Consider the following 13,340-nt stretch of genomic DNA (forward strand, 5'->3'; position numbering starts at 1 on the left):
TTTGAAAGTATTTACCGGAAGTAGTTGAACGCTGTCATGTTTGTATTTCCGTTAACTTAACTAATTTCTGTGCTGCAGTTCCAGAGTTTGTCCACAGGAGGGCAGTAAACAGCAGTGGTCACGTAATCTTCAGGTAAAACTTCAACTTCCTACTTGCGTTTAGCACAGAAAACCTACATTAAATACGAAATTAAATATAAATACAGGGACAGTAGTGCTTAAATAACTTCACTTGTGATTTCACTGTTTAAAAATGGTTTAAAACAAAGTACTTATTATTATTACTTACTGTTAGCATTATTGCTAACTCGACAGTGATAATCAGTGTAAGTATTTGTAATGTTCCCACAGAGAAATGCGGGGTTGTTTTCTCCAATTGAGACCACAGCAGAATAACTTACACATTGTTTTTCACACTATTTTCTGTTCTGTTTATGTCATGTGTGATTGCGTCAGTCTGGTCAATATATTTTGAAAGTATTTACCAGACATCGCTGTATGTGCTGCAGTTTTTCACTTTGGAGGGCAGTAAGAAGCCATACTCCCTGCCAACTAACAAGCGTTTTTTGCACAACAAAACTTAAATTAACCATAAAAATAGAATACGAATGCAGGGAAAAGAATGCTAAAATGTCTTCATCAGTTATTTTGCTGTTTTTAAAAAGTTTAAAGCAAATTACGATTTACTAAATAAAAAAATAATGTACCGCAGTTCCTCACTTTGTCCACAGGAGGACAGTAAATTACCATGTTCCTTGTCAACTCCAAACTAGCATTTAGCAAACAAAATCAAATTAAATATTAAATGAAATATGAATACACGTACAAGAAGGCTAAAATTGCTTCTCATTTTTCAATATTAATTTTAATTAATTAATTTTAATTTTAATTATTACTTATGAATGTAGATCCTATTAGCATTAATACTAATTTGACTATAAATAGCTTTAATGATAATGCAAAATAATATTAATAATTACGCTTAATATTGATAATTTTAAAATAAATAAATAAAAGTTGTAAAACAAAATTAGTGTGCTGCAGTTCCCCACTTTGTCCACAGGAGGGCAGTTCAATGTCATCTCAAATTAGTATTAAACACAACAAAACAAAAATTAAATGAAATATAAATACAGGGACAAGAATGCCAAAATGACTTCTCCAGTAACTTTGTTGTTTTAAATAAAATCTTTACAACAAAGTATTAATGATTAAAACAGATACTGTTAGCAGTATGTTTACAGCTAATCATAGCCTGTACTTGAACAGGGGTAGCTTTATTGGTAATGCTAAACAATATCTCTGTTGATATTGGAGTTGTTCCCATAGACAAATGTTGAGATAAAAACTCTAATTGTGATCACTGGAGAATAATTTTCACGATCTTCTTATAATATCTGTTTTGTTCATGTCATGCCTGATTGCTGCAGTTTGGTCTGCGTATTTTGAAAATATTCACCGGAAGTAGTTGAACGCTGCCATGTTTGTATTGCCGTTAACTTAGCTAATTTCTGTGCTGCAGTTCCTGAGTTTGTCCACAGGAGGGCAGTAAACAGCAGTGGTCACGTAATCTTCAGGTAAAACTGCAACTTCCTACTAGCATTTAGCACAGAAAACCTACATTAAATACGAAATTAAATATAAATACAGTTACATTAGTGCTCAAATGACTTCACCAGTAATTTCACAGTTTAAAGAAGGTTTATAACAAAGTATTAATTATTAGTACAGACACTATTAGCATTATTGCTAACTTGACTGTGATAGTCAGTGTAAGTATTTGTAATGTTCCCACAGAGAACTTTGGAGTTGTTTTCTTTAATTGAGATCACTACAGAATAACTTACACACTGTTTTTCATCATAGTTCCAGTGCTATTCATGTCATGTGTGATTGCCTCAGTTTGGTCACTGTACTTTGGAAGTATTTACCAGAAGTCGTGTCGTGATTATGTTTACGTTAGCAAAGCTAATTTAATGCGCTGCAGTTCCTTACTTTGGCCACAGGAGGGCTGTAAACAGCCGTGTTCCCTATCAACTAACAAGTGTTTAGCACAGCAAAACTTAAATTAAACATAAAAATAGAATATGAATACAGATACAAGAATGCTGAAATGTCTTCATCAGTAATTTTGTTGTTTAAAAATGAAAGTGTGGATAACTAATACCGATACTATTGGCAATAGTGCTAATCATAGATTGCATTTGGCTATAAATAGCTGTATATATGGGCCTAATGCTAAGCAGAATTAATAATCCATAATAATATTAGTGTTTCCACAGAGAAATTTTTAGATAAAGACTTCTAAAGATGAAGATATAGAGGAAAATAACCAATGTTTCATTTTTGGTTTAGACAGAAAGGTGAATTAATTCATCAGTGTTTAAGAGGTTATTGAAGATGCAGCTATAAAAGCTACAGATTAAATCGAGATTAGATTTTTGTTGATGTGAATAACCCTGCAGGGGTTGAGCATTAACCTGCATGTGCACAATGAGTAAATATTATAGGAAAATCACAGCAGGCTGTGGTGCATTTATAATGCAGCAGCAAGGAAACGTAATCCGGAGAGCGGCTGCTCCGCTGGGGCAGAGCCGGGTAATTGGTTACTGGACTAAGCTTAGGCTGCTTGATGGGTCTTGGGTGTTTTGCTGAGACTTTGGACAGGGTCCTTGGGGAATCCCAATTAAAAAGCACAATGCAGAATGGGTCTTGTGAAAGCCAACAAACAAGGCAAACATTGCTGCTCGGAAAGCAGTCATGTCCAAAGACAGGAATCTGCATTGATTATACTGCAAATCTTTGCGGTGTGCTGAAAACTGATGTTTATACGCAGGTTTTCTCAATCAACTTCTCATTTAGGATCGCACATAATCAGAGTGTTTTCTGCTAAAGTTTTGGATATTTCACTTGAGAGATTTTGGTATCTCTTCCTGTTCTTTTCTCACTGGCTCAGTTAGGAAATGGTGAATTCACACACCTCTGTGCACCAACAGTTAAATCAGAATCTGATGACAGCTGCTTTTTGGTCACTGTGAATACAGTCTGATCAAATCATGCCCTCACAGTCCTGATGAAGTAGAATTGCTGATGGTTTAATTGTTTTTATTTTTTTTTTGATAACATTATTTAATTTTTTTTTTTTAATTTCAAGTTTTCATGCTTTCGTCATGTGGGTAGAGCTTGGCTCCATGGAGAAAATCAAATACCATATTATTTTATATTTCACTTTTTTATTTTCATATTTCAATATTGATAATGTAGGACTAATTATTGCTGCTCTCATAAGATATTTACACAATGAGATTTTTAAGAAATAATAATCAGCAGTGTTGATATAATCAATAAACAGTTGAAGACAAACAGAACAGTCTGGTAAATTAAAAAAAATACCCCACTCTACTGAAATGTAGCCTTTAAAACCAGGAAACGACAACACTTATGATATTACAATATTCATAACTAAGATGATATTCAGTCTTGTGTCATGACATTGATATAATATCGATATATTTCCCAGCTGCTGTCAGGCCTTCTGGGATCTCTTAGTAAAGTTCGGGATTATTTTGTTTCTCTTTTATTTCCCTCAGTGGGGGCTGACACAGTGAGGTTCCTTAATAGGGACAAAATGGAGTTTGAGGATTATATAAATCCTCTGATAAGAAGTTTTAGGGGAACTCTCTTAACACACTGTCACTGAAATCTATTTGCATTATGCTTACTTTTTGTCCTTTTTTACTTTTAGTTTACTTAGTTTTATGTGTGGTCTAAACCCATTAAGCAATAGACGTCCTTTAAATTTCTCCTCCAAGCTTTAGTCCTGTTATAGACTGGGATTTATCAGCTACATACAGGCCAATTTTAGACTATATTGTAAAATAATCATTAAATATCTTAAAATAAAACCTGTAAATGATTAACAAAAGTACTGCATACCCCCCGGTTTGTATTTTGAACGTTTATTTTTTTTGGTCATATACACAGATTCTGTTTACTCATTTATCGAGGCTAAGACTGGATTACTACTAAACTTTCACTTTCCAACCTCAAATAACTGAAATCTAAACAGTGAAAGACAAATAAATCTAGACAGCGAAACACAAATAGACATATAACAGACATTTCTTAAATGTCTTTTCAACAGTAAATTGCTCAGTGGGAAGCAAAGGTCTTATTCATGCAAGCTCAGTCATGGCAGAGTGCGAACACCACGGACCACCATAACGAACATGATGATCTTCAGACTGAAATCATATCCTAGATTGTTCTGACACTTTCTTTGAGCAGGTTTTGTGGCTTTGTCAAAGGCTGCCAGTCTGAATGTATAACTGTTTCTATGTTGCATAGGAATGGAGACAATGAAACACGACTCCTGTAACCAAACACCACACAGCTTGGATCTGGTGTCAGGTGTGCTGAGGCAGACCCAGCTCAATTTTCATTGCACCCCACGCTTAGGTGTATGAGTTCACCAAACTGTGAATGTGTAATATTATCAGATCCACACTTGATGACTGAATGACGGGCATCTGGAGCAGTGATTGCCCTCCAGGTATGAAAATATTGACATGGTTCGAAATAACAGCAAATCATGAACACACTTTTGTCACAACTGGACACGACAGGGACCAACATTATTTTCAGAAGTTTGAATTTTTCTGGTCTTATCAAACCAAATATGGGATGTTGTTTCAGTTTTCAGTCTTGCTAAAGCTTTTTAAACCACACCTCTGCTCACACACACTGTTCTGTGGGCTGGATTGGATGTCACTCACTCTGATCCTATTGTTTATTGTAACACCATCACTCTGTCTGTCCCAGGAATCCAAACCCACCTCGCTGGTCACTAGTGAAGACGGGGGAGTGCTGTCGTGTCGAAGAAAGCTTCAACGCTGCTTCCCATATTTACACCAGGAGAATAAAAAAGACCGCTTCCACTTTTCTGCCATTCACAAAAGGTACTGATTTCCTTGTTACCACTGCCTAGGTGAGTGAATATGACAGTGTTGTTTTTGTGATTCACTGATGTGTCACAAATCTTGTAACAGTTAAAACAGGTTGATTTACAGCACTAGTTAGTAGGATTCAGGGGGATATATTGGGAGAAATTATATGTAATATTATTAACTATGTTTTCATTTGTTTAAAATCACCTGAAAATTAGGACCGTTGTGTTTTCCTTACCTTACAATGAGCCTTTTATATATACATATGTAGCGGGCCCTCTTCCCTGGAATACGCCTTGTTGTTTCTACAGTAGCCCAAAACACACAAACCAAACACTGAACCAACCTGTGTATTGTTAGTTTAAGCATAGAAAGCTTAAAGTGGGACCTATTAGCAGCAACACTATCTTTAAATAGGCAGTAAATACAATATTTGTCTATAGACAACCCCAGTGAGTCCCAAAACCTGCAACTGAATTATTATTTCTGCGCTTCTGGTTCTCTTGTCATAAGGTCAGTGGATCTTTTGGATGGGTTTTTGGCTAGAAAACTTAAATAAGGTCTGTGGTTAACACAAGCGTAAAAGACTTTTGAGTTTTGTTCTACGCTATAAAATATGTCATTAAATACCCCACTCTCAAACTCTGAAGCTTTTATGTGTCTTAAAAAAGGCCGTTGCTAACAAGTGGCTAAATTAGATTACAGAAAGTCATCATATCTAGCCATGTGAACACAACTTTGCAGCCTTGTAGCTGTGGCAATGTGAACATAGTGTAGTTCCTAGTAGCCTAACAATAGCTTTTCATTTCTGGCGATTACATTAATACTTTAAAAATCCTGTTTTGGTATTAATTTGTGAAGATAATTTTGCTGAACAAAACGTGTAAGTATCATAAACATTTTTAAAAAAGGGGAGGAATTTTAACCAAAACACTGTGGTGTAAAAGAACCAGGTCCAGGCACTCAGGATGGTTTGAAAAGCATAAAAGACCTTTAATTCAGACAATCCAGCAGATATAACATTCATGATATGTTGCTGTGAATTACATTTATTCATTTAAAAAAGCCTAACACTGATTGGCAGTTTTGACCACAGATTTAGCCTTATTCACTACTCCCTCCCTATATCACCCTGCCTTCACGCTCCTCTGTTCTGACTCAGAGCTCCAGCAGCCAGATGGAGCCCAAGTCCTCACTGAAGCACGACATCCCTCCTCATTTAAATGGACATTTAGGTTATGGAGCAGCCGTCATATCTGGGTGAGTGTAAAAACATTCTGCAAAGAAATAATAAATGTAATACATCAAATGTAGCCTAATAATAGATTTCTGTTTTACCTTAACAGGCACATCAGCAGTCAACACTATCACAACAATACAAGCAGGCAAAAAAGTAAAGTTCGTCTCAATGACCAGCTGTGAGTAGCCATTGATAATCTTTGATATAGTCATTATTAATGTGAATGACAACATTCACAATTCTGTCTCTTTTCTCAGCATACCAAAACCAACTGATATAAATATGGCGTGAGTACTTTCTGATTGTTAGACTGATTTAAACACCTGTTTTTATGGTTTCTTGTGACTCAAATTTACTTTAATTATCTTCTTCATTTCATTTCCTGGCACCTCTAACAGGGAGAAAATGATAAAGACTGCAACTCCAAAAGAGCATCCCTATGCGTCTCACATCTCCAAGTTTGCGATGTTCCCATCCTTCTGCTCCCCAGATGATCCTGAAACAGGAGTCAGAGCTGCCTCTCAAACTTACTTCAACCAGCTCATCCCTTATAGTGCGCCGGACGTCACTCTGCTGAGCAAAACTATAGGTGAGATTATAGATATTATAGTGAAGGAGACAATAAAATAGAGGTTTTCAGAGAGGTTTCAGATGGCTTCATCTCCATGTGCAGGTAGTCCATACAGACATGAGGTCTTGAGGACACCCATGAAAACCAGGAAGAAAGCTGTTATGTGGACTGGAGAACACGGCTTCTTGGATGTAAGTAATGAAATATGGCTTCACATTACCATTAAGGTTATCCAATGCATCAAATCACAATTGATCTGATCATTTTCTAAATTCACAAATGTTCTTCCTCCAGCATACAAAGCCACTGAAGGGAGACAACCAAGTTTTCTACCCCACTCCTCCAAAGACAGTGCTGCCCAACCCTAAACTTCGTGACTGGGATTTGTCGTTATCTGAACGGACTAGCAACATGCTGAAAAATTTGGAAAGGTCACTCTGGATCACCTCCTACCAAATGCACCACACAGGTAAAGTAGCCTAAAAATAAACTAATATGTTAGGGACTGTACAAAAGTTATAGGGATAAGGTGTTGACCTGAATCTTCACAGATGCAGTATATCCCTAAAATGTTCAAGAAAGTTTCCTGCATGGGGTCATGTGTGAGTGGGAGCCGGGATCAGTATTCACAGAAATCTGTACTGCCAATTTCCTGTCTCAAGATATGAGCTGTTTTCTCATGAACTCCGAACAACGTCCGGAGAATCAGATCCAGAAACTGTCCAGAGTTTTCCTTTCACACTTTTAGCACACAAGAGGGGATTGTCCATTTCAGATGTGTTCTCACCTAATGAAAATAGTCCATTGTGTGAGTGAGGTGAGGGGCGGCATCTGAGTAGTGCTGCAGTAGTAGTGAGTATCTGCATTACCTCCAGGTAATGTCAAGATAATTCCAGCTTTGCAGTGCATGTGTAAAAGGGGCTGTGATAATATTTCAGGGAAAATGCCAGTACAGCTGTGTTGTGAAAGAACATAGTCACTCTGCAGTGACAGGCATGTAAAGGGCTATGTCCATCTGATAAAAAGATGCTTTCACATGGAGCGAGCAAACTAATCACAAGACTCCACTGATGACATATTGAATCTTAAACTTGTTTTTGGTTTAGCTTTGGTTGTAAATCATTACTTGTCTTGCAAACTTGTTGAATATTCAATGCATTGCAAGAGCATTAGCACTGGACAAAAACAGCACCTCACCCATGATGTTCCTGAAAATATAAAAGATGCCTTCCATCGTGTATGTGTACATCCGGCCTTGCCCTCCATCTTTTTCTTCTTCTGTTGAGTTTTATGGCAGTTTGCATCCATGAGTGTTGCAGTATTGTCATGTGAGAAACAGTTCCTAGCCCCATTGTTTCCATCATTGCCACGGCATGAATGAAAAGGCACAAGATGGAAATGTTATTGAATGTAGTGCACGTGTGAATACTGAAAATCACTAGCGGTGCCTGTGAGGTTATCCAAGTAATAGTCCGGAACTATATGTGAAAGAAGCTTTAGATTTAAGGTTATTTTTGGGGCTTTTTTGCCTTTAATGGACAGGACAGTTTAAGCGTGACGGGGGAGAGAGAGAGGGGGCGACATACAGCAAAGGGCTGAGGCCAGAATCGAACCTGTGGCCGCTGCGGACAGGAAACAACCTCTGTATGTGGGGTGCCGCTCTATCCACTGAGCCACCAGGCGCCCCAGAAGCTTTAGATTTAGAAACAGGACTATTGTTCTCTTCAAATGGTGAAGGAAATCTTGATGAACCATAACTAACATGCAAGTCGTCCTTATTGCAGTTGAAGACTGAAATGAAATTTAATCCATCCCCTGCTCTGTCAAAAAAAAAAAATTAGACTACCATTCATTGGCCAAAAAATGACCCTCTTTTTCTCTTTTCTCTCATCCCCAATGATTTTTTTGTATAGTCCCTCATCAGGAAGCTGAAAAAGCATGTATAAGAACAAAAGCCACATTTTGTTATTAGTAATGATGTGAACCTGTGTGTGCTACATTGCAAAGTAATAATTCAGGATAGCCATAATTCTAACATCAAAAATCATTTATTCTTTATTTGGTTTTTAAATTTTTTTTTTAGGATCAGGTCCAGCGAATCCTCTTAAGATAGATAACTTTAAGGAAAAAATCAGCGACATTCCTGGGGCAAATTCATGCACTGCACCACTGGTAAAATCCATGAAAACATTGTACCTTTTTTACAGCAACATTTACAGTGTGCAACACTAATCCTGTTAAATTCCTTTGCCTACAGAGTGAGAAGTCCTTTCCTGTGTTTGTTCCCTCTAAACCCAGAGGAGGATGCAGAAGAAGACAGGGGAGCACCTGCTGTCCTGCTGCTACTGAACTCCCAAATCTCTCTATAGCTCCAGACCAAGGTACTGCTTCAGCTACTATGAACCAACACAGGCCACAAGAGATCACAGCTCGAAGTAATAAGGCACCATATCCAAACCAAAGAGGTCATAGTCTATCAAAGTATAGCTCTGGCTCCACAGAGGCACAGAGCGCTGAGCTGTCCCAGGAGGTCTTACACAAACAACAAACTGAGAGCAAAAGCTCTGCATATGGGGGCAGGAAGAGAGAAAACTGCCGAGTCCATTTTAATGTAAGTTCGATGCAAGCATCTATGTCACAGAGCAGCCAAGAGGCTAACGCTACCACAGAGCGACCCCTGGACGTGAACAACTACCCACTTTCCCAGGAAGAGATGGAGGTCAACAGGGAGAAAAGCCTGTGCGTAAAGGATGAACCAAGGAGCAAAAAGGAGTATTTTAATGCTGGAAGAAATCTATCTAGCATTAGTCAGTCAGCCATGGCCAAAGACCTGGCAGGTAGTGAATCACATGCTGAGTTATCATCAAGGGCCACTTCAGAGCAGGAGAAACTGGCAAAGAGCAGAGAGCTGCCACACAGTATCTGTAACCCCTGCATTCTGCCGAGGCCCCCTGTCCTGCCTGGCCTTCCCTCAGGGGACAGAGTTGCGACTGTGGGTGGAGAACACGCAGCTCTTTGCCTCCGAGACATTCAAAATTCATTCAGTAAGTCAAAGGCTCATCACGACTTTAACAGCTCCATCACACATGCTGCTGTGAACCTCAGGGATAATGTAGTCACCGGGAAAAAACACAACTTCTATGGCATAAACAATTACTACCTGCATGGATAACCTAATCAATGGACTTGCACTGGTATAGCATCTCTCATAGCCCTTTTACACTATGTGCAACATTCACCCATTCACACACATAGTGGCCGAGGCTACCAGTACAAGGTGCCACCTGCTACTCAAATGAAAACATTCACATGCACTTAGTGGACCATTAGTGGACAACCCACTCTAACGCCTGAGTCACAGCCGCCCCATTATAGATAATAGTCATAATGATTTGAATCTTAGAAGCAAGAATATACCTCAAACTTAAACTGAATACTTTAAAGTCAGACTTTAAAGTTGAAACAGACATTGTTTTTAGGATTGCATAGTGAAAGTGATGCTTATTAGGAACCAGTCTAAATGCTGATGATGTAGTTATTCTGTAGCCATTACACTGTACAATCAATATTTACTTCAGAAGTTAAAGCAAAACATTTTTCTATTTCCACTTTTATTACCACAGAGTTTATAGTATTGAATTATTTTACTTTAAAAATTATTTGTCTGACTTTGTGTGCTCTGAATTTCCAGAAGATAATCTAAAATGGTGATGTTTAAAAATTAGATTTCAAGGTTTAGAATTTAAATTGTAATACGTCTCAGGTAGAAACTTCAAGTGTCTAATATTTAAAGGATTGCACAGTTGCTAGTTCATTGCTTGTTCTGATAAAAAAAAAAAGGTCAAAAATGCAGTTAGTCTAACTAGATTGGTCAAATTCACAGGAATCAATCAGACTTCTGATGTTCAAGTTTGAATTTTTCAACATGAATTTGGCTTATTTTTAATTTCTAAATTAGAATTTGAGAAACTTGATTATGGACATTTAAGTTTCTAAAAGAATTTGTTAAAAAAGAAAATAGAGAGAGACAAGTAAAACAAAAACAAAAATCATAGAAGAGACCCACAAAAGTTTAAACACTTACATTCTTTTAAATGGCAGTAAAAGTAAAATATTTGAGTGCAAACAATTCAAAGGTGTTTCAGTTTCATCATTATGTAAATGGTTACGGTTCTGGATAACATGTTCAATTGCTTCTAAGATTCAGTTATTATGTCTATAATATTCTTTTATAATATTCATAATGGAAACTGATTGGCACAGAAACAGAGTGACAATGAAGGCTTTCCAATTTCTCATATGCTCACAATAAATACAAAATATTTGTGTTCCAGCAGCCTTCCAGGTTGTTTATTTAACGCAGTACTTTCGCAATATTTTGTAGTAAACAGTCAATTTGCAGCCCATTGTCAATTGGCTCTTTTCTTCTGAGCATTTAATTTGCAATATTCATTAGAGCGGATGTATTATAGAATAATGGTCTTATATAAGGCTCCCATAAGCCACGGCTGATTGCAAGGGTGAAATAAAAGGAACAGCCTTCAAAGCTCACTTCTGAGCTCAGCCTGCCTGCACAGTCCACACAGAGAGAATATTCAGCGGCTGTAAATTCATAATGCTGGACAGATTAATAGTTTGGTCTTTACTGCAACCTTTCTAATTTTACAGAAGAGAAAACTTGTATGAAGATGATTTTTCCCCCTCCCAAATGTCACACAGAGTTCACCACAGAGCATTGTGTTGGCTGAGTTATTGAACCAACCTCTGTGTGTCGTCGGTGCTGCAGTAACCTTCCAGCTTGCCACTGTGAAAGGAAAAATGCCTTTCTCACGCATAATCTGTAGCAGTCAGGACTCTGAGTGAAAGGTTTCTTTTTGTGATAGAAAGTCCTTGAGCAACAGCTCGCAGTCTTGTGTGATATAACAGCCTCATTCAGACTTTCAGAAAAAAAAAAACTATGATAATGGCTCTCACAGCAAAATGAACCAGCACAGTTTTCTTCCTTAATATTGTAGACATGTTGTAAAGCTGTTCCTAACCATGAAATGATTGGCGTTGTTGTAATTGTTGCTTTTGTTTGTTTATTTATTTTTTTGCCATTGTGCATGCACAACAAAACCTGCACTTATATCACATCTTAAGTCATAGCATTTCATGCTTCATTCACTAGGGATATGCAAATTATTTTTCTTTTTTTTTAAAATTAGAATGTAAAACAAAGATGCTTTTTAAAAATTTAATATTTCTTATGTCATCAGCACGACTAAAAAGCTGTGATTCAGCACTATGTCCAGCAGGTGGCGGTATATTATCAATATTGATATCAAGTTCTGCCATTTATCATTCTGACTTCATTTTCCTTTTTTCTGATAATAGTTATCATGTCATTTTTATGAGTTTTACACCATTCCTACTATCTCATTCCGTTTGCAAAACCTGAAAACAGTAATTGCGCTACTTATCTGCAAGTTAGTCCTGGAACGTAAATACAACTGCATTTAATCAAAAATTCAAACACACACACACACACACACACACACACACACACACACAATTAAATGACTCACTTGCGAAGTGATGAGTTTGACCGTGTGTTGTCCTTTTGGGGTCCTCTGCAATACGTCACGGAAATAGGCGATGCTGTCAATGACACAAACCCCGCCCCCTGTAAAGTGACGCAGGGCTCTGTCCTACATTTTAATTGGAGCAGGCTTCAGTCAGTCACGCGCCCCTGGCCTCCTACATACAGCGGTGGAGAAATTGATGCTTCTCAGAGTGGGGCTGGACGGTGCATGTGTGTACATGCTAGTGTGGAGACGGCAGGCTGTGTGTTTGAGGCTGTAGTTTGAGTATCTCTTCTTTGGCCGTGTTATCTCTATTTTGGGTGAGATAAACCGAATATCTCAAGTAACTCTGTCCTCATCACCTGAAATTCAAGTCTGTAACTCTGTCAAGGTGAGTGCGTTTTTTTTTCTCTTTGATAAGTGAAATTCAGTTTCCTTTTGCTGTATCCTTTTTGTCAAATTATGTCAGTCGAATAAGTCATTTAAAAGTTGATTGCAGTGTTTGTTTTCTTGCTCTTTGAGGCAGCATCAGACATTTCTCAAACAGCTAGGCCTTAAAAAATTCAGAGCGCTCTTGTAAAAGCTTCAAAGTGAAAACAGCCCACAGTAAACTACATCAGGCACCGAGTTAAGCTCTCTTGTTGGGTTCTCCAATCAGTCAATCTCTCCCAATTTTCCTGTTGTGATCACAACATGTGATTCATACAACAAACACCAATAGATTCTTGTTGTCTCCATGGTAACTCCGAGCACCTATTCCTCTTTTTCTAGACAAGTAAAGACAAGTTGTGGAGGATAAGTCCACTAGTTTCCAGATGAATCAATACACAGCACAACAGTAGCAAGCTAACCCAGTCGCAAGCCAGAAGTATGAATAATGTGCCCTCGTGTATGAGTGGCTGCATCTCTAATGCTGAGTGAAAGTGGATGTAGGTGTGACAGTGAGTGCAGATAGGATCCATTTTCAGATTTAATCAGAGCTTAAGCTCAGCAGCTCACTCACTAGACAGCAGTGATGT

General features: G+C 37.8%; 2 protein-coding genes across 10 annotated transcripts in view; both read left to right on the forward strand.

Moving 5' to 3' along the window:
- spmip4 (sperm microtubule inner protein 4) overlaps nucleotides 1-12,707 on the forward strand; it is a 67,344-nt gene extending 54,637 nt beyond the window's left edge. The window contains exons 5-16 of one of the 2 annotated variants that reach the window (XM_088084177.1): nucleotides 79-133; nucleotides 4,348-4,410; nucleotides 4,500-4,552; nucleotides 4,822-4,958; nucleotides 6,109-6,206; nucleotides 6,293-6,364; nucleotides 6,444-6,473; nucleotides 6,585-6,775; nucleotides 6,860-6,948; nucleotides 7,052-7,226; nucleotides 8,841-8,929; nucleotides 9,015-12,707. In XM_088084177.1, coding sequence (XP_087940303.1) covers nucleotides 6,124-6,206; nucleotides 6,293-6,364; nucleotides 6,444-6,473; nucleotides 6,585-6,775; nucleotides 6,860-6,948; nucleotides 7,052-7,226; nucleotides 8,841-8,929; nucleotides 9,015-9,929 — 1,644 coding nt within the window. In that variant the 5' untranslated portion in view covers nucleotides 79-133; nucleotides 4,348-4,410; nucleotides 4,500-4,552; nucleotides 4,822-4,958; nucleotides 6,109-6,123 and the 3' untranslated portion in view covers nucleotides 9,930-12,707. Of the gene's footprint in view, nucleotides 1-78; nucleotides 134-1,503; nucleotides 1,578-4,347; nucleotides 4,411-4,499; nucleotides 4,553-4,821; nucleotides 4,959-6,108; nucleotides 6,207-6,292; nucleotides 6,365-6,443; nucleotides 6,474-6,584; nucleotides 6,776-6,859; nucleotides 6,949-7,051; nucleotides 7,227-8,840; nucleotides 8,930-9,014 lie in introns of those variants that run through there. The other variant, XM_088084178.1, reaches the window with a different exon arrangement.
- osbpl3b (oxysterol binding protein-like 3b) overlaps nucleotides 12,512-13,340 on the forward strand; it is a 36,920-nt gene continuing 36,091 nt past the window's right edge. For 2 of the 8 annotated variants that reach the window (XM_088084174.1, XM_088084173.1), the window contains exon 1: nucleotides 12,513-12,712. The gene's annotated coding sequence lies outside the window, so the exon portion shown is untranslated. Of the gene's footprint in view, nucleotides 12,713-13,340 lie in introns of all 8 variants that reach the window. The other 6 variants (XM_042489205.2, XM_088084176.1, XM_088084175.1 and 3 more) reach the window with 4 other exon arrangements.

This window comes from Plectropomus leopardus, chromosome 11 (genome assembly GCF_026936395.1).
Source record: "Plectropomus leopardus strain MGB_pleo_1.0 chromosome 11, ASM2693639v1, whole genome shotgun sequence".
Classification (NCBI taxonomy): Eukaryota; Metazoa; Chordata; class Actinopteri; order Perciformes; family Serranidae; genus Plectropomus; species Plectropomus leopardus.